General features: G+C 32.8%; 1 protein-coding gene across 1 annotated transcript in view; it reads right to left on the minus strand.

The window, feature by feature from the left end:
- LOC145254713 (uncharacterized) overlaps window positions 1–20,148 on the minus strand; it is a 392,254-nt gene that overhangs the window by 272,639 nt on the left and 99,467 nt on the right. The window contains exon 2 of the mRNA XM_080113385.1: window positions 1,337–1,568. Within this exon, the coding sequence (XP_079969511.1) occupies window positions 1,337–1,568 (232 nt within the window). The remainder of the gene's footprint in view (window positions 1–1,336; window positions 1,569–20,148) is intronic.

The following is a 20,148-nucleotide window of genomic DNA, read 5'->3' on the forward strand; positions in this document are numbered from 1 at the left end:
AGAAGATGTTCAAAATCTTAAACTTTGGAATAAAGACTTTTGTCATTCACTCACTCAATATATATATATATATATATATATATATATATATATATATATATATATATATATATATATATATAGGACAGTAAAAAGCGATCGGTATAATTTAAAATGAACAAGAAGAGACTTAAAATCCAACGTTTTGCAAAGCTGGTACGAAGGTTTTATCGTGAAGGAAAAAGGGAAAGTTGTCTAAAACGTCGTAAAATTTGTTTTCAGCTAGGCGAAAATGTTGAGTTTTAGAGTTTCACCATTTTCCATTTTAAGTCACACACACACACACACACGCGCGCGCATATATACATACATATATAAAACTCAGTCTTCTTTTCTTACCAGCTATAATAAAGTTGTGTACCCCCAAATGTATATATATATATATATATATATATATATATATATATATATATATATATATATATATAAAAAATTGTAATTCAATGAATTTCAAAAAAACTCTCATTGAAATGAAATGAAGTGGTTGAGTTTCATATCAAAGAATTTTTTATTATTCTAAGCAAGACAAAGAATGTTTTAGAAGGTTTATCTCCTTAACCTATAGGGTTTCGATGTCTACCATCTCATCAGAGGAGTGAAAATATTAGCAAATAGTTATAAAGGTATGCACCCTATTTGCTAAAGTCAGTTTTTTTGAAATTCATTGAATTACAATTTTATTTATTTGCTCTATCTTGCATATCGAGCAATTCTTGTTTAGATGGGATAACTTATAGAATATTACAGCCAGTAATATTTTGTAAACCAACAATCTCACGTTTACATAACCACTGATTGTTAAATAAAAACTATTCCGAAGTATATATATATATATATATATATATATATATATATATATATATATATATATATACATATATGGGGAGTACACAACTTCATTATAGCTGGTAAGAAAAGAAGATTGAGTTTTTGTATCCATATTAAACGAAAGAACATAGGCAAGAGCGAAAACATGCAATGGATGTTTAAAAAAAAATAAATAAAGGGTAGAGTCAGCCGACCAGGTTTCGCCCTCACTTTTCAAAGCCGAATCGATTTTATTTAAGTGTTTTTATTTTTGTATAGGGAAACGAATTCAAACGGCGGAACGTCTAAAATGAAATCAAACTATCGAAAAGGAAAAAAATGGCTGAACGACTAAAATAAATCTACTGTTATGATATATATATATATATATATATATTATATATATATATATATATATATATATATATATATATATATATATAATATACATATATATGCATACGTAAAGGAGGATAATCCATAAACTTACCGCCCAGACTTGGTAATAATCATTTCTGTTCCAAGCTCGTAGAATTTGTTCCATAGTTCTTTACTTTCCAAACGGCATTGTACCGTTTCCATCACGGTACTTCCGCTTGTTGATGTAGATTCGCAAGACTTGGCCGAGGCGTTTCTCTTCGGGCATCTTTCCTTCGAGTCTGTGCTCACCAAACTTGGTGATTTAGGAATTGACGGCCGGGTCGCAGATTCCACTAATTTCTCTGTCAATTAAAAGGAAAACCAGAAGTCAGGCACACATCAAATAAATTATATTAAAAAAAAGAGTTTTAAGCAAACACGATTGTTTGAGGTATCATCGCTTATCAAGGATCAAAGCATATTCGAGGATGAGTATGAATGTGTTTGTCAGGGGGCTGTGAGATTATACAGTGCATTCTCTGCGCAGTTACAGTTGTTTTGAGGCTCTTGGGTGGAAGATACCAGTCGTAGATTGATTCTCAACAAGCAGTTCGACAAGCCTCCTTTTGCCTTTTTTTGGAAGGATAGTTGGTTTTTGTTTTACGACATATCTACGCTTGTAAGGTTATTTAATGCCGAATCCAAAGATTTTGAAGACATTTTTTTAATAGAATATATTTGTTGTCTTCAAGTCGGTTTCTATTTAACCCAAAGTTGGGACCCTAACAGGTACTACCACTCCGGGTCAGAGTGTATCTGGGAGCAATGGCAATTAAAGGGTTGCTCCACACTCTCCAAAGCCCGCAAGCTGGGGCCTCACCACTGGATATAGTTTAAGGTCATATCCATGACCTTTTTTGGAAGGAGTACGTTTATTATTTACTCCCTGCCCAGTCGAAATTTTCTAGTTCTGATAACGACATATTCTTTTTTATTGTTTTGACTCTCAAGTGTATATCCGCTTAAGGCCTAAAGAGGTGTCTCCTATTTTCCCATCAGTAACCCTTATTGGAATAAATGTCCTATAGAAAGTTAATCTTTATTCGTTTAACTTGCCTTCAATCTCCCCCTATTTTTATTTCTCCGTATATATATATATATATATATATATATATATATATATATATATATATATATATATATATATATATGTATATATCTCTTCCTCATTATACATATTACTAACTAAAATTACACTTATATAGATAGATATACACATATGCATACTTTAAGTGAGTAGATATATATATATATATATATATATATATATATATATATATATATATATATATATATATATATATAAGCAATGTAAACTCACACACTTTACATAACATATTTTTAATGAATTAAAATAAGAAAATTTGAAAACCTAAAAATGAAAATATTGAGAAATGATGAAATCATTTTTTTATATAATTTTTTTTTTTGTGGTGTTGGCGAAAATTCTGAATTTAATAACAACACTAAAAAAATTAAATAACAAAATGATTACATCATTTTTTTTTATTTAATGTTTTTTTGTGTTGTTGAAGAGAATTCGGAATTTAATGACAACACCAAAAGGAAAAAGAATTTAAACAAAAAAAAAATAATAAAATAATTTTTTTGTTTACATTTTTTTATTGCTATTGAATTTCTTTCGAAATTTAATAACAACACTAGACAAAAAATGAAATAAATCAAATGATTTATCATTTCTCGACATTTCCAGGTTTTAATTTTTTTTATTGTAATATATATATATATATATATATATATATATATAAATATATATATATATATATATATATATATAAATATACATATATATATATATATATATATATATATTTATATATATATATATATACATATCTTCTATAATATAACGCTGAATGTCTGTGTGCGTATGTGTGTCTGGTCACGAGTAGGCTCCTATATGGTTGACTATTAAAAAATATATGATTACATATAATGATAGAAGATGTATCCAGACACAGTGATGGGTATGTTTGATCTGGCAGAACGGTGGTTCATTAAAATTGTGGCGTCGGCGTTCGCACCTAGTCCACAAAGTATGAAATAAAACATTTAAAAATTAAAACAAAAACGTTTACAACGGCTTTGGTATTGATATATATTAGAATATTTTATAAGTATGTTTTAACTTAAATAGGGATGGTATAATAAAAGTGTGGGGTATGCGTTCGCACCTGGCATCCATAGAATGGAAATAGGCACAAACTTTAATAAATATTTTTCATATCTATCTGCGAAAGTATACAATGATAATTATGTTTCTGTTTGAAGAAATATGGTATAATAAAATTATGGGGTGTTGGTTCGCACCTGACCTCCATAGAATGGAAATATGTCACAAAGTTTAACAAGGTGTTTTAATATAGATCCACAGAATATTGTGATAAATTATGGGGTTTATCTATTGTATTTTTACTTTCATCCTATTTTGCTTTGGTGTTGATACCCCCACATTCAACCCAAATTTACAACCCTTCCCCTCCCTTTTCATAACCTATCATACTCTCAAAAATCAGAGTCCATTTTCTGTAGGCTGTTTTTGTACCCAGTCAATGACGGGTACCCTTGCTAATATGTATATGTATATATATATATATATATATGTGTGTGTGTGTGTGTGTGTGTGTGTGTGTCTGTGTGTGTGTATTGCGGAATGTGCCAGAGCAATATATATATATATATATATATGTATATATATATATATACATATATATATATATATGTATATATATATATATATATATATATATATATATATATATAATAAAATACGCCTCAAGTGCACTTGAAAGCCAAATCACAACATAATATTAGGAAAATAAACAAATATTTAAAAGTAAAATATTTGGTTATTTTCCTAATATTACATTGTAATTTGGCTTTCAAGCCCACTTGAGTCGTATTTTATTTCATTCAAATTAAATTAACGTTTCTATATGGAATCCCACCCATGACAATATATATATATATATATATATATATATATATATATATATATATATATATATATATATATATATATATATATATACAACTGCTCTTGCACTTTTCGGAATTCATACCTTGTTAACTCTTTTGAAGTCGTCATGCAGTAAAACCCCGGGAGAATGTGGCCCGAGGAACGTTTGTTTTTTAAGGTTACGTTGCGATGTGGAATACGGTGTTTTTGTTTCGAGATTTCGGTTTTCGCCCTCTTTAAGTAATACATTGCAATATTCTTATACTAGAAAAAGGGTGCCCGGCTTTGCCCGGTCGTAAAATACGGTTAATAAAATATTTTAATTCAGCCAGATGTTGTATATATTATTATAGATTTGTGATTTCAAAAGTAAAAATGTATTTACATGCAATTAGCTAGAATCAAAACTGAAATCGCAGGATTCAACGTACATGACATTAGTTCTGTAGCAACGTGACACGCACCTGAACAGATGAAAATAAAAATAAGCTAAGATAAATGTACAAAACGATTTCTTTATTTTGACCCATTTTCACTCCTTAAATACGATTTTTAACGGTTACCCACCCACCGCAAAAAGTACGGTGTATAAGAATCCTATCATTTGATGATCGTTGCGCTGATCTGCGATTTTTAGCTTCGTAAAACATGGTGGACACACACAAGAACATATGTGTATCAAATGGAGAATTGCAATGATATTTAAAGAGTTGTCATGTTTCTATGAATAATAGATTATAGAACTTGTTAACCCATCAATGATTTCCCGGGATGACGTCATGTTAAGTAAATTTTAAATGTTGACAATACAATTCAATACTATCAATTTTTTATACTTGAATACATATGTTTGGAATAAACGTACAACCTTGGTAGTCAGATCAATCGTGAACTACAAAAATATTTCATCACGCACACACCCCCACACCCCCCACACCCCCCACACACCCCCATATATATATATATTCAATTATATGCAGGTATATATATATATATATGTATGTATATGTATGTAAAATACATATATTTTTTTTTATAAAGTGGTCACCACTTATCAAGTCATTTGGGGATAGGCGTGTACAGTACGTTAGCATTGGAGATTTGGTTCAGTGTCTTACTTAAGGGGTCGGTTAATCAGGAATTTTTTATGCTGGACTTAAAGACATCCAGGTTGTAGTCAAGTGGGAAACAGGAAAACGGAACAGAGTTCCACATCCGTGCACTTCTAATCAAAAACTGTGTTCATGGAATCTGATCTGAAATGGAACACGTACATCAAGTCTGTTGCCAAGGTCGCTGGAAAGATGGTGGGATCCTTCTACCGCTCCAGAAGATATCTCACGACTGATGCAATTCTCTACCTATATAAAAGCCAAGTGCGTCCAAGGATGGAATACTGTTGCCATATCTGGGCAGGAGCTGCTAAAAACAGACTTTCCTGCCTTGACAGAGTACAAAATAGACTCGGTGGCTTAGTGGGGGATGAGCTTTTCTCTACCCTGCAACCTCTCTCCCACAGAAGAGACGTTGCGAGCCTGTCCTTGTTTTATCGTTATTTCCATGGCAGATGCTCGTCTAAACTCCAATCTCTGGTCCCCCTCGCCAATCTTTCCCGAAAAACACCCGTATAGCTGAATCCACTGTGAAAAATTTCCCCCACTCTATATATGTGCCTAAATCAAAACGCGGATTCCATGAACAAAGCTTCTTTCTTAGAACTGCACGCCTGTGGGACTCTGTTCCGTCTGCCTGCTTCCCTCCGGACTACAACTTGAATGTCTTCAAGTCTAATGTTAATAAATTCCTAATGAACCGTCCCCTTAAATAAACACTTCAGCAAATCTCCTCAATAACGTAATGTACTTGCAATAACACTTATCCCTGAGTGGCTTCCGGGCCTTGATAAGTAGTGATCACTGTGTAAAAAAAAAAGAAAATCTACGTTTTGGTTTTGGCACAGATAAAGAGTGGGGAACATTTTTGACATTGGTTTCAGCTAGACGGGTGTTTTTCGTGAAAGATTTGCGAGGGACACCAGACATTAGATCTCAAACGACCACTTGCCATGGAACTTATGATAAAACAAAAACGAGCTCGCAACGTCTCTCCTGTGGGAGAGAGGTTGCAGGGAAGGGAAAAAGAATACATACACATTCTGTTTAAATTAAAATATCATGTTTACGCGTAGTGTACAACCGGGCAACGTCGGGCTATATCTATATAGGGAAGCATCTGTGGCCTTTGATATATAAGTATATGTGATAGATTAGGATACAATATATTCATCGGTGTATAAAATAAGTGTTCTACGCTTTTCATTTTATCGAAAATATATTTCACGGAATCATTCACAATAAAGTTAAAGGATTCAGATTCCACAGATAAAAATTTAATTCTACATATTTTTTAAAGAAATCTTTACATCATTAATATTAAAGGTTAACTTTACCAATAATTGCATGGAAATCCTTTATTCTCCCTTTTCCTTGTTTTATTTTCTGTGTTTTTTTATATGAATCAAGGAATAGAATTATGAATAAGGAATTTCGTTAATCCGGTAGTTAATCCATTATTTTAATATCTCTCTCTCTCTCTCTTTCTTTCTTTCTTTCTCCGAAGGAGTCACATATTTGATTATTATCGTAAGATTGATTGGAATTATTCGTTCACTCGAAAACTGGAATTTTTAGGGATTCTTTCAGTTTTTTGGATTCTTCAGAATTTTTCTAATTCAAATTCTTAAAAGAAAATAAAGATAAAAAGTTCTGCCAAAATTTATAATAAAACTAACTATTCTAAGATCTAGAAGTGCGGACATTTGGAACTCTTTATATTCGTTGTTTCCTTCTTGCGTACCTCTTTGATATTTTTAAGACAAACGACAATAGGGCCCCCTTATCCTTGCAGTAATTATGTGTTGTTCTTGTAAGTCCCTTACAGCAAGTGGTGTCTCGTTTTGTCTGAAGTGATTTCCATAGAAATTCTAAAAACATTTAGAGAACATTATTTTTTTTATTATACTAAAAAAAAAAAATCAAAGCTTCTTTGATCATAAACAAGGGTGTAGAGAAGCCAAGCCAATTAATAGCGACGCAAGATAATTTTTATCTTTTCATATTATGTTTTAATGATGGTATCTTGCTATTGTAGAGGAACCAGAGACTATAATGGGAATTTCAGCTGCAAGCATTCAAATGAATGAAGCCATTAGTGCACATATATTTTTTCTGATTAAAGAAATTCTTCGGAATTTTGGTAGAATTTTACTACTCGTCATAACAGAATGCAACCTGTAAAAATATAATCCCAATCTTGCACTACTTTCTGTAATCTGATATAATGCTAATCATGTCGTACGGGCGGTCGGGTTTCGATCCTAGCTTGGGGTGGTTGCCTGTCTAGCCGAACTGATGAGCTGTGATACAGCGATACAGTACTCTATATGGATGACTATATATATATATATGTATATATATATATATATGTATATATATATATATATATATATGTATGTATGTCTCCATATTTTCAAACTTTATCTCCTTAGAGCGGCGCTAGGGGCATAAAATGAATTCAATTTTTTACTTGAATGGACCTTTAGCCTGTTAAAATTGTTTTAAGAAGTCGAAAATGGATCAAAATGTAAATCTTTAAACATTTTGTACATGTACATTTTGAAACAATTCATGTGCGCGTTATATTGGTACAGTGGTAAAGTTGCCCGCTTTGAATGCTTCGGTTTCTATTCTAGCAGATAGCACCCAAATACTTTTTTTAATAATTTGAACTCACGACACTATAATAATATATACGAAATCTGGACAATTAAAATATGATATATATATATATATATATATATATATATATATATATATATATATATATATATATATATATATATACACGTGTAATAAGTAGATAGTATTTATATATTTTATAAGCATTTATTTGTAGTTGTTTTAAACTATTTTTAATCTGCTTCACAATATATAGGTTGAGAAATGTCCTCACACACATTCTAACTTATATATATATATATATATATATATATATATATATATATATATATATATATATATATACTAGCAGTCCAGCCTGGCTTTTGCCCGGCCCCTATGTACTATTTATAACTTGCCATACGTGTGAATACACTTTATATAAGATTTTAAATGTTTAGACTAAAATTTGTCTGAGTAATTTCGTGGAGACAGCAGTGGTCAATTTTTCTTTAAAATTTTACCCTTATTTGACTCCTTAACATTTATCATTTTGGTATCAAATCAAAATACCAAGTTTTGTCCATGCCCAAGTTAACTTCATATAAAATTTCAAGTGTTTAGACACAAAATTGGCGGAGTAACTTGGTAGAATCGGTAAAAGTGAACTCTTTAAACGTCGACATTTTGGCAGCCATATTTTCGCCCTAAAACTGATTATAATGAATGCGGCATGTCTAAATATCCGTTATGTATAAATTTCAAATTTCAAAACTTTACACTCCAAATAAGCTGAGCAGTTTCTAGACATCACGAAGGTAAAATCTTTGGAACTTTGATCCTTGACAACTTAAATTTTCGACTTCGACCAATTAAAAAGCTTGCCCTATCTCTGAATAGCCTTTATGTAAACTTTTAAATGTTTAGACAAGAAATTGGCTAATTAACTTGGTAGAGACCGTGGACCTACATTTGAAATTCCAAGTGTTTAGACCTAAAATAGGCGTAGAAGTTTGGTAGAGTTTTCAAAGGTCTAATCGTTGAACTTTGACCCCTTGACAACCAAATTTCTGGCAGAAAACCTATTAAAAAGAGTTTTTCCAAATCTCAATAGTCTTTATGTCAAATCTCGCGTTTCTAGACTAAAAATTATAGAGTAATTTGGCAGGATAATGCAAACATACACACATACACACAGACATTTTCACTTATATATATATATATATATATATATATATATATATATATATATATAAAATAAATGGGTCAAGATTAATTGCCTTATCTAAAAAAAAAAAAAAACTAAAACCTACTACGTAAAATGTGACGGTTTTTTTTTCTTTTGTTTTTTTATATAAACACTGTTTATTTATTTTCCGACAGGACGTCGCCAACAGAATAATTCTATTTACCCAATGCTGCCCCAACTTAAACACTGGACCAATAGGTGGACAAAGTCTCTTAAAAACATGCTTTAGTTAATCTAAAAATAACTCTTTTCTACTGTAATAAAAACAGGATAAAGAAATACTTTATAAACGTTTATTAAACTTACAATAGCTTCGTACAAACATAGATTTCTATTTATACTTATCTAAAAAAAAAAAAAAAAAAGTTAAAAACAGGAGAACTCTTATCCAAGGGAGGTAACTAATGGCATTACTTCTTATGCCACTTATCTCTCCCGTCAGTTAAGAAGTGTAATTGTCAAATATCATTAGTGTTTTTATTTCTGTAATAGAGTTTAATGTAATTTTATTTCTTTATCGTAAACTTCCGATAAAGTCGTTATTGTTGTTGCTGTTAAATACTTAGATAGCTTCTGCTTGAAACAGCGGACAACTTGTTTATGAGGCACTCTGCTATTCTCCGTGTCGACTGGATAATCGCTAAGCTTAAAAGAACAATGAAGATAAAGCGGATATAAAGAGATATTTAGCCAAGACTGACGAGTGATGCAAAGAGCGCCATGTTGTATTTTATTTCGTTGAATTAGTTGCCAGTCTATTTTAAAATGTTACTCCGAAATAGATATTCGAAAATATAAAGGGGCGTTTATCGTGTACAAAACTTTATAAGAATATTTCCAAGCTATTTCGGGCACTTAACAAGATTAGATTGAAATAAAACCCAAATGAAGTCTCAAAATCGCGATTATTAGTAGGTCTCACGGGTAACCATTTTTTTTTTTTTTGGAATTAGTAATTTAATAAAATGGTTTGACATTAAATAAATATTTCTCTTGCACTCTTATGTAATCTTGTCAGGGAACCAACACGTTGTAGTTTATAGTCACAAAGAAGACAAATAATAGAAACTATTTTTTTTGTAACATCGACATTTATTATCAAATTGTTATGACTGTAACATTACCCCGTGGTCTCGGACCTTTTTCTTAACATCACCCACCCCTCTAACGTGATCTAGAACGTGTTCTACATTTCTAATATGATTGCTATTTTTCTCTTTTTTATAATCTGTTTTCTTTATCGGTAACCGGCCATTTCGCGTGCATTACTTAAGTTCGTCCGCGCTGTTACAGGCTTCCATGAGTTTACATTTTAAATGTTAATGTTTATATAGTCTATACGCTTACCCGCCGGTTCTCGTAATATCACCAAAGTTAAGCAAGAGTGAGGCTTGCCAAGATCGGATGGGTGATTGTTTGGCAATACCAAACGCTGTATATATGAGGGCGTAGGTACCTACTTTCGAATGGGTACTGCTTGTTAATTTGACATTCCCTAGAAACTGTCTTCTTTGGTGAACGCCGGTTCAAACCATATGCTGCTGATAGTTTTTTAGATTACAACCTAATTTCCGGCAACTTTGTCTCGGCGTCTTCCAGCAGAGGCAGAATATGTCTAGGAGAAGATTTCCATGCGATTAATTAAAAACCCACCCCCCTTCCCCATGTAAAGGATTGTTTTCTGTCAAGAAACATAACCTTCACATGGCGTTTGGAAAATTATTTTACGGTTTAAATAATTATTCTTGATTTAACGATCTTCACGCTTTCATTGTGACGTGTGTCTGGCAGCTGATTGGACAATCGTTTCGCCATCTTTTGATTGCTTACGCCCCCTTTCTGAAAATAAAATCAGTAAGTTAGCGGATGTTAATTCAGGAACCAGATAAGTATAAACATATTTAACCATTCATTTTCAAAATTGTATTTAATAAGGGATTAAATACCTATTTATTTTCTACGCATGAGGTAAAGAGTTCCATGCAACTCGTATCCCGTGCTCATTGGAATCATGAATGACTAGATAGTGCCATTAAGTTTGCTGCTGATTGTTGAGTGTCGAGGGCATTGAGGTGCAATGCGGTTAAGATCATTGGAGCCGACTCGACTTACCCCAGGTAAACGTTGGTTCTTGTGTGGAGGAAACAAATCTGTCCCTAAAGTGGGATTCATTATTGGAGACATTAATTTTAAAAGAATTGCTTACTACAGAACACCGAAGAAACACATAATTATATGTGGTTTTGCTTCTCGCACAGATTCTTTTTATTTCTTTGTATGAGTTTATCCTTCATATGTTGCGATACCAGATAAGAAAAACGAGCACACGTGGGCATGAGTGCGAAAAGGACATGCAAACCGAGAAACTTAAACCCTTATTACTGCAGCACACTATAACTCGATATGAACCAACCATATCACAGCAAAGGTCTATAAAATACAAGAAAACAGCAAATGCAGACTCTGTGGACAAAGAGACGAAACGATAAACCATATAGTAAGTGAATGCAGCAAACTGACCCCAAATGAATAAAAAACAGGCACGACTAAGTGTGAAAGGCAATGCACTGGGAATTATGCAAACAGCAGAATTTTAAACGTACAGACAAATGGCACAAGCATACGCTCGCAACAGTACTCGAAAACGAAAACCACAACATCCTATGGGGCATGGACATACAGATGGACAAACCCTTTCAAGCAAGAAGATCAGATATTTTAATAATTAACAAGAAAGAAAACTCCGGTGAAATCGTAGATTTTGCTGTCCCAGCTTACCACAGGGTGAGTATGAAATTTCCACGTAAGCTTAAAACTAAGTAAGGAAGTAGATATTTATATTAGAATTATAATATTCAGAATCGAGACAACGTGTTTAAACATAACGTGATAGGAGGAAGTAAGTGAAACAATGGAAATACTTTATTTCATCTGAAGCGTCAGATGTCGAATTAATCGAGCACGATTTTGAAGTCTTTTACTACTTTAAAGAAACGGAAGGGGATCGCAGTTTATTTTGCTGAAAAAAATATATACGAAATATACCAAATCGGCAAACAATGAATGAATTTCATATTTCTTCTATTATTCGAACGTTAACGAGAATATAAAAAACAGAACCAGTCTTACATCATCGCTAACTATGACGTCACTCTCTTACATAACGAGGTCTGTGCTTCAGTGTAAAAAGAGTGTCACATTAAAGGCCATTGGTGATCAGTCGGAAGTTGAGGAAATCACGTGATTTTCGGTCGAGTTTTATTTTCTCTTTCTTTATCTAGCAAGACATCAAACCCATAAGTCCGCGAGAACGCGTAGCGGAGTGCATAAATAACTTAGTTATAAATTACACAACACGAAATCTAGAAAGTTCAATCCTCAGTGCGTGTAATATTAAAAAATACAAGGACGAATCAATTTTTTTTACGATTTTCACCCGAAACAAGGCACAGTGTTACTTTGATGCAAGGGGCTACTATTGGGGACATAAGTTGCAGGGATACTGTGTGGGGAGTTGAACAGCAAGATGTATGTTCACGTTACACTTGAACTTTTGCATATCAGTACAGATGGGGAAGCAGGCACCTGGAAGTGAGTTCCAGAGTTTAGAAGTTCTGAAGAAGAGACTCTTAGGGATCTCTAATGTGCAGGGATAATATTTTACTGCTTGTCAGGTTTGTCGGGGGTATTTACGACGAGGGGGTACAAGGGCTTGTAGTTCATCAAAGCATCCACCATTAAAATACTTGTAGAACCCGCAGAAGGAGGCAACGTTTTGTCGATGAGACAGAGGTTGAAGCTTAGATGACAGTTCAGGACCTATCAGGTTGGTTACTCTCTCTTGAGATCTCTGATGGTTTCCCAGTCAGTATTAACCTTTTAATGCGTCATAGCTGATGGAACGAATGCAAGCTTCTTCCGTGGGTAGGATAAAGAGTTTCGTTCGATAGTCTGTTCAGATTCCCTTGTTAAATCAGAATAATTCCCGTGTTAAGGAAGATAACCTGAAGAAGGTTGGTTACATCGGACGAAACGTTGTTAAAATATCACTTATGAGAAGTCTAGTCCGAATAATCGAAATCATAGGAACTATCAATCCTCATCTCATTTCTGAAATATACATACGACCTGTCTGGGTAGTGTTTTAAATGAGGAGTCGAACACGGTGTGGCTCGTCCTAGCATGACCAGCTATTTGTCTAGCTATTAGTTTGTCTTTTTACTCTTTCTCTCTCTTTCTTTCTTTCTCTCTTTCTTTTTTTTTCTAATGCGTATACCTTTATTTCTTTTCACTGATATTTTGTCTCTCTTTTGAATTTATTATATAGACATAGAACCTTTAGGGAACTTGGTGACAGCTTAAATTTCGATCGTCATCGTTCATGACTCTAGGATCCCTTTTTCTCCCCAACATTTTGTTTCATCAGATTTATGACCTCCTCGCGGGAAAAATTACTTAATCTACTGACAAATTGATAGCTTGATTAGATTTTACCATAATAATATCAAATCCGTTGAAGTGAAACAGGCATGTGGATTCGATCTGCCATGGTCTGACTCTTTTGTTATGTTATATGAGAGATTCCGCACTCTGAGAGTTCTAGTTTCCTTGGAATGTATCACATTGGATATCCTGTCGCTATTGTCACAGAAAACGCGGTTTGTTGCTCTAGATTTAGGTTTCTCGATTCAATGATGACCACAAAGTATAGAAAACATGTGGTCGGTGAAATTTGTTCAGAAAGGTTGACACAATAACACATTTAAAAAATACTGCGGTGGGATTTTTTCGTTAAGGTATCGCAGCAACAGGGACTAAAACAGGATGGTTAAGTAGTGTATGGAAGTATGGAAGTTATTTAAGGACAAATGTTTGAATAATAGAGACCAATATGTTTTAGTTTTATGAATGACAGACAGGATAGACTTGGCAACATTTCGCGTCGGTTTTGTTTTAAAACATTTAACCATTTTCGTTAAAAAATAGCATGCAAATTAGTAAACTTTGCGATAGAAATTGATTAAAAAAACGGGGGGTCGCTTGTAGAAAGTGGATTTAACAATTCATCAGATGTTTTGACTTGGCGTTACTGCGTAAAATTGACAAGACTTTTGCATTCATTACTTGATAGAAACAATAATAATATCCCCGGTACGAGTTTCTGCGTGCATGATGTTGAAACAAATCATGCTCGATCTCACACACCCTTTCTTGAGTCGGAACTGATTTATTTCATTCTGGAGACGTCCAGGACGACTGAAAAAAAATGCAGAAATAAAAGAGAACTACATAATCACCTGTTATTCTCAAATCGTTTCATTTTGTATATAATTCATGGTTATAGACAGAAATGTGTATTTACTTCTTGCTAATCAGAGAACATTGATGCACTTTATTTTTATTTTCTGTATAAGGAATAAACAGCAAACTATTTTATTATATAAAAAAATCTAATAGTTGAAAGTGTCGGTGGCATTTCTCTCTCTCTATATATATATATATATATATGTATATATATATATATATATATATCTTTGGTTTAAATTATGGGTCACACTTAATACTCCTCGTTGCAGATACAAGAGCTTTTTAAGAAATCCTGCGATTATTGTATATTTTTCTTTTCTATCCCACAATTGATACGTAGTGTCTGATATAAAACGGGCTTAAAATATATTGTATAATTTCACATCATAAATCAGGTGCAATCATTTTTTTTTTTTTACACGGTGGTCACCACTTATCAAGGTCCGGAAGCCACTCTGGGATAAGGGTTATTGCAATTACATTACATTAGTGTGGAGATTTGATGAAGTGTTTACTTAAGGGGGCGGTTCATTAGGAATTTATTAACGTTGGACTTGAAGACATCCAAGTTGTAGTCAGGCGGGAAGCAGGTAGACGGAACAGAGTCCCACAGGCGTGCAGTTCTAAGAAATAAGCTTTGTTCATGGAATCCACGTTTTGATTTAGGCACAGATATAGAGTGGGGGAAATTTTTCACAGTGGATAAAGCTAGATGGGTGTTTATTGTGAAAGATTGGCGAGGGGGATCAGAGATTGGAGTTCAGACGAGCACCTGTCATGGAAATAACGATAAAACAAGGATAGGCTCGCAACGTCTCTTCTGTGGGATAGAGGTTGCAGGGTAGAGAAAAGCTCATCCCCCACTAAGCCACGAAGTCTATTTTGTACTCTGTCAAGGCAGCATAGGCTGTTTTTAGCAGCTCCTGCCCAGATATGGCAGCAGTATTCCATCCTTGGACGTACTTGGCTTTTATATAGCTTATATGCTTAATCTCGGTGATCTAACGTTTATTTAGTGTGGTAGGTTATGCTTAACTTTCTGTTATTAATTGTAATTTTGGAGTAGAAAAATATGGAGACCTCACGCTGTCTGTAAACATTTTTTATGTGTCATTACATTAATACATATTTATCTGTAATCCCTTGTAGCAAGAGGATCCCCTTAAATATTTGCATAAATGACACTTTGTTGGTGTGGGGACTAAAGGATAATACAAATGCTACAACAATGAGAATAAAGAAAAACACATATATTAAATATTACAAGTGATATATCTTAGCTATTATTATTCGCGAGGGATTGGACAGTGTTTACGGCTTATGTCTAATACTAAAAACTACACTTTTTCTTACCACTGTTACATATGCGACTACGTCAAACAGGGATTTGGTATAATCGTCATTTGTATACATTTACCTCATGCATTTGCATATATGTTTTACTTATCAGAACGGATATGGTATGTGACCTATAGGTCAGATACAGTAACCTTTGACATTTTTATTCCTGTTATGGCTTGTGTTTGTCCATTGCAAGCACCGATGGGAACTGCGAGGGCAAGACGAAATTATTCAATCTTATATTGTAGTCTTACATATTGTAATATATATATATATATATATATATATATATATATATATATATATATATATACTAGCATAGCATAGCATAAACCCCTAACTCATATATGCCCCCTACATAGCTGCAACCCATTAAAACAATTTACTTACTGAGCACAATCTTTCAAGTAACTTACCTTATATTCTACCCCCAATGTTTAAGCATGCATATTCTCCACGGACTTTTATACGACTATGACACATGTGCTATTTACCTGCATTATATAATTAAAATTATACTCCTTCTATCAATATAATAAGCACAATTAAGGCTCGATCTTTTATTTCCTCTGTAAATATCGTCTGTCATCGCATCCATATTATGTTATATATCATCTTCTCTACTCTTCTGACGAGAAGCACTGGGCTTAAAAATGCCATGATATAAAGTGGTTTCACTTACCTGGCACCCGTTAATTGATGAATATCCATTATCCTTTTTGAATAAATTAATAAGTCTCTCTCTTTCTCTCTTTCTCTGTCTCTGTCTCTGTCTCTCTCTCTCTCTCTCTCTCTATATATATATATATATATTTATATATATATAAAGGACTACTTAGTTTACTCACATAAAATTAATATACAAATGCATAGATTTATGCGTAAAGTTTAAGTATTTATTCAAAAGTTCTCAATAACTAGGTAGAGCTAGTTAGTAATCTATAAAATGTATATGCCGATTAAGCTACACTGAATATTCCGCGTTCCATCCACTCTAGGACCCTTCAAGCTTATGCGCATAAGCCTGAAGAATCCTAGAGTGGATGAGACGCGGAATACTCAGTGTAGCTTAATCGCCATATACATTTTTTAACTATATATATATATATATATATATATATATATATATATATATATATATATATATATATATATATATATTAGTTATATTACGATTCCAGTGTTTTTACTGGTTCTGATACTAGTAACGATTCCGATTCTTTATGAATCTTACTTTTTTTACTGATTACAATAAAACACTTTATCTATAGATTAATATTTTTCTAGTAGTTTTAAATGAATAAATATCTATTACTTTATCATTATACTCCGCAATGAAAGCTGCCATTTATAAAAAAAAAAATTAAATGGAAAAGACAATAAAAGAATCGTTTTCAGTATCGGAAAAAGTCGCATTTTTTTTCAATTCTCATATCGATTTCTATAACCAAAAAAGTTCTGATTTACCGATTCCCGATTCTGATTAATCTTCCCACTACTAATATATTCGCATACATACATACATACATGATGATTGCAATGACTGATGATTCCAACGTCTTATCAGACAAATGCCACTCCCTCAGACACTTAAAAGTCCATGAGCCCAAAAATGACTTTCATCGCCACAGGACCATTTTAATAGACAAATGTCTGAGGGAGTATCTATACAAAGATGGTATTAGATTATTATTTTAACTTTGTACGACAGCTAAGTCTCTCTCTTGGTTCAAAATGTTGAGATCCAGCAACAAGGGAGAGCAAGACAGCCAGCAACAAGTTAAACTACAGACCAGCTTAATGCGGGTACTGGTCTCCCGATTTATGTTTTTTTTTAATCAGAGATTTGCTTCTCCTAGAAAGGTTAACTTCACCACGGCTTACGGGAGCCCTCTCCAAAAATACAAAATATACACACAGGCACACACACACAAACATACATACACACACACACACATATATATATATATATATATATATATATATATATATATATATATATATATAGATCATATATATAAATTTAGAATTATATCCCGTAAATTCAAATTTTACAACAGATTTTATTTTTGACAAGGGATACATTTTTTATTTTTTCATGGAATTTCAGAGGAAATATTTTATAAACTAAAAACTAAATTTTATATTTTCTCATACTATTGCTTTATCGTATATTGAGCTTTTCCATCTTATGTGCATTGCTATATTGATATTGATACTAGTATTTATATAGGGTTCAGTCTTTGTATTGTTTTGGTTATTGGGACAATTATTCTTATATTTGGTGTCATTGGCACAACTTTTCGGTCCTTGTAATCTATGGCCTTCCTCGGGTATTAAACACATGTTTCCTTGTCTCTACTGAGGAAAAGAGTGGGTAGCTATGCAGTGCAAGAATTCGGACCGTGCGTTTGAAGGTGTGTTCCTAAATCCTAAAAAATTTAATCTTCAGGGGTCACTAAGATATTTTTTAAGATTTACCTCTGATTTCAAGGAATATCATTGCTAATTGTCAATATTAGTGAAAAAATGTTGACAAAATAGAGGACAGACATGCCACGTTTATTTTCGTTTATTTTTTTAACACAATACGTTGCAAAAAAACTTCTTTCCTTGAAGTTGTCTCCCTTGCGTTATGTTTTCACCTCTCTTTTCCTAAGTAGAGAAAAATAAAATGAGGAACATCGTAGGTTACAACGAGTGAAACGTTGTGCCAGCAAAACGCAAGATTAGAATAACAAAAGCAATATAAATATTCAGATCTCAACTCAAAAATTCAGAATTGCTTTAAGTTTACTATCTGTAATCTGAAAGTATATTTAAAAAAAAACTTTTTGATGAAAGTATATATATATAACCATATATATAACAACAGAAACACGCAGCGTAGTAACATCTTTAATAGTACATTTTTGTATTTGATACTAGCAATGGGTGCCCGGTATTTGGAGGTGACTGCTGAGCAAAATAAAAAAGCGGTCAATTTTTTTAAAACTTGATCCCTATTATGACCATTTAGAATTCATTGTTTTTGCCTCCACTCAAGTTATCAAGTTAGATCCGTGTCCAACGAAGTTATATCGTAAATTTCAAGTATGTAGACCCAAAATTGTTGTAGGACTTTGGTAGAGTTCTCAAATGTGAAATCGTTGAACTTTGACCCCTTAATCGCCACATTTCTAGCCAGAAACCAATCACATCGATTTTCCTAAATCTCAGCACCATGTATATCAAATTTCGAGTCTGTAGACTAAAAATTGACAGAGTTATTGCGTAGGAGAATGTACACATGCACACACAGACACACACATACCGACACGTTCACTTCTATAGATAATTCACTACTCAAGAGAATTACAACAAAGGGAGACAAGTCTGGTAAACGAGTGTCGATTGATTGATATTTTTTCGCTTTAGATCTTTGTAGCTGACTGCCTTCTAAGATACAACGTGTAATTGTTTGGACGCTTGCGACGTCAAGACGAAGGATAGGAATGGTTAAACAAGAGTGAATTGGGGACAACAGAGAAATGAATAAACGCATCGAAACTTTCGATTTCACTGGCGCCGCTACGCTGCCAGGAGAATTTGATAGATGGTTTTTCACTATAAATCATCCACACAAAAACAATACCAGAACTAAACTCCCTTAAAATGAGGTGTCCAATCATACTCGTTAGATAAATCCGTTTTCACTTGGTCAAGATCAGGAAACTAAGCCACACACACACACGCGAGCACACACACACATATGTATATATGTGTTTATGCATATCTATATTTATACATATATATATATATATATCCACAGACATATACGTGCATACACATATTAATACATACATATATTACATATATATATATATATATATATATATATATATATATATATATATATATATTCACAGACATATACATGCATACGCAGCTCCACACACGTACACACATATATATATATATATATATATATACATATATACATATATGTGTATATATATACATACACACACACACGCACACACACACACACATATATATATATATATATATATATATATATATATATATATATATGCATCCAATGAAGAAAAAAAAACGAAGAAAAATGTCACCCATAATCCGATTGTTTCCATTTTGTCGCAGTAGTTATCTGCCTTGATCAATTGGATCGGCAATAAGGGTCAACACATGTCAACACTTTTATTTATTTGATATTATTTCCCGCTTGAACCGCGGAGAAACAGATGCAAATGATAGGAGAAAAAGACAGAAAAGATGGAAATGAAGAT

This window comes from Euprymna scolopes, chromosome 30, assembly GCF_053919585.1.
Source record: "Euprymna scolopes isolate OS-2025 chromosome 30, ASM5391958v1, whole genome shotgun sequence".
Lineage (NCBI taxonomy): Eukaryota > Metazoa > Mollusca > Cephalopoda > Sepiida > Sepiolidae > Euprymna > Euprymna scolopes.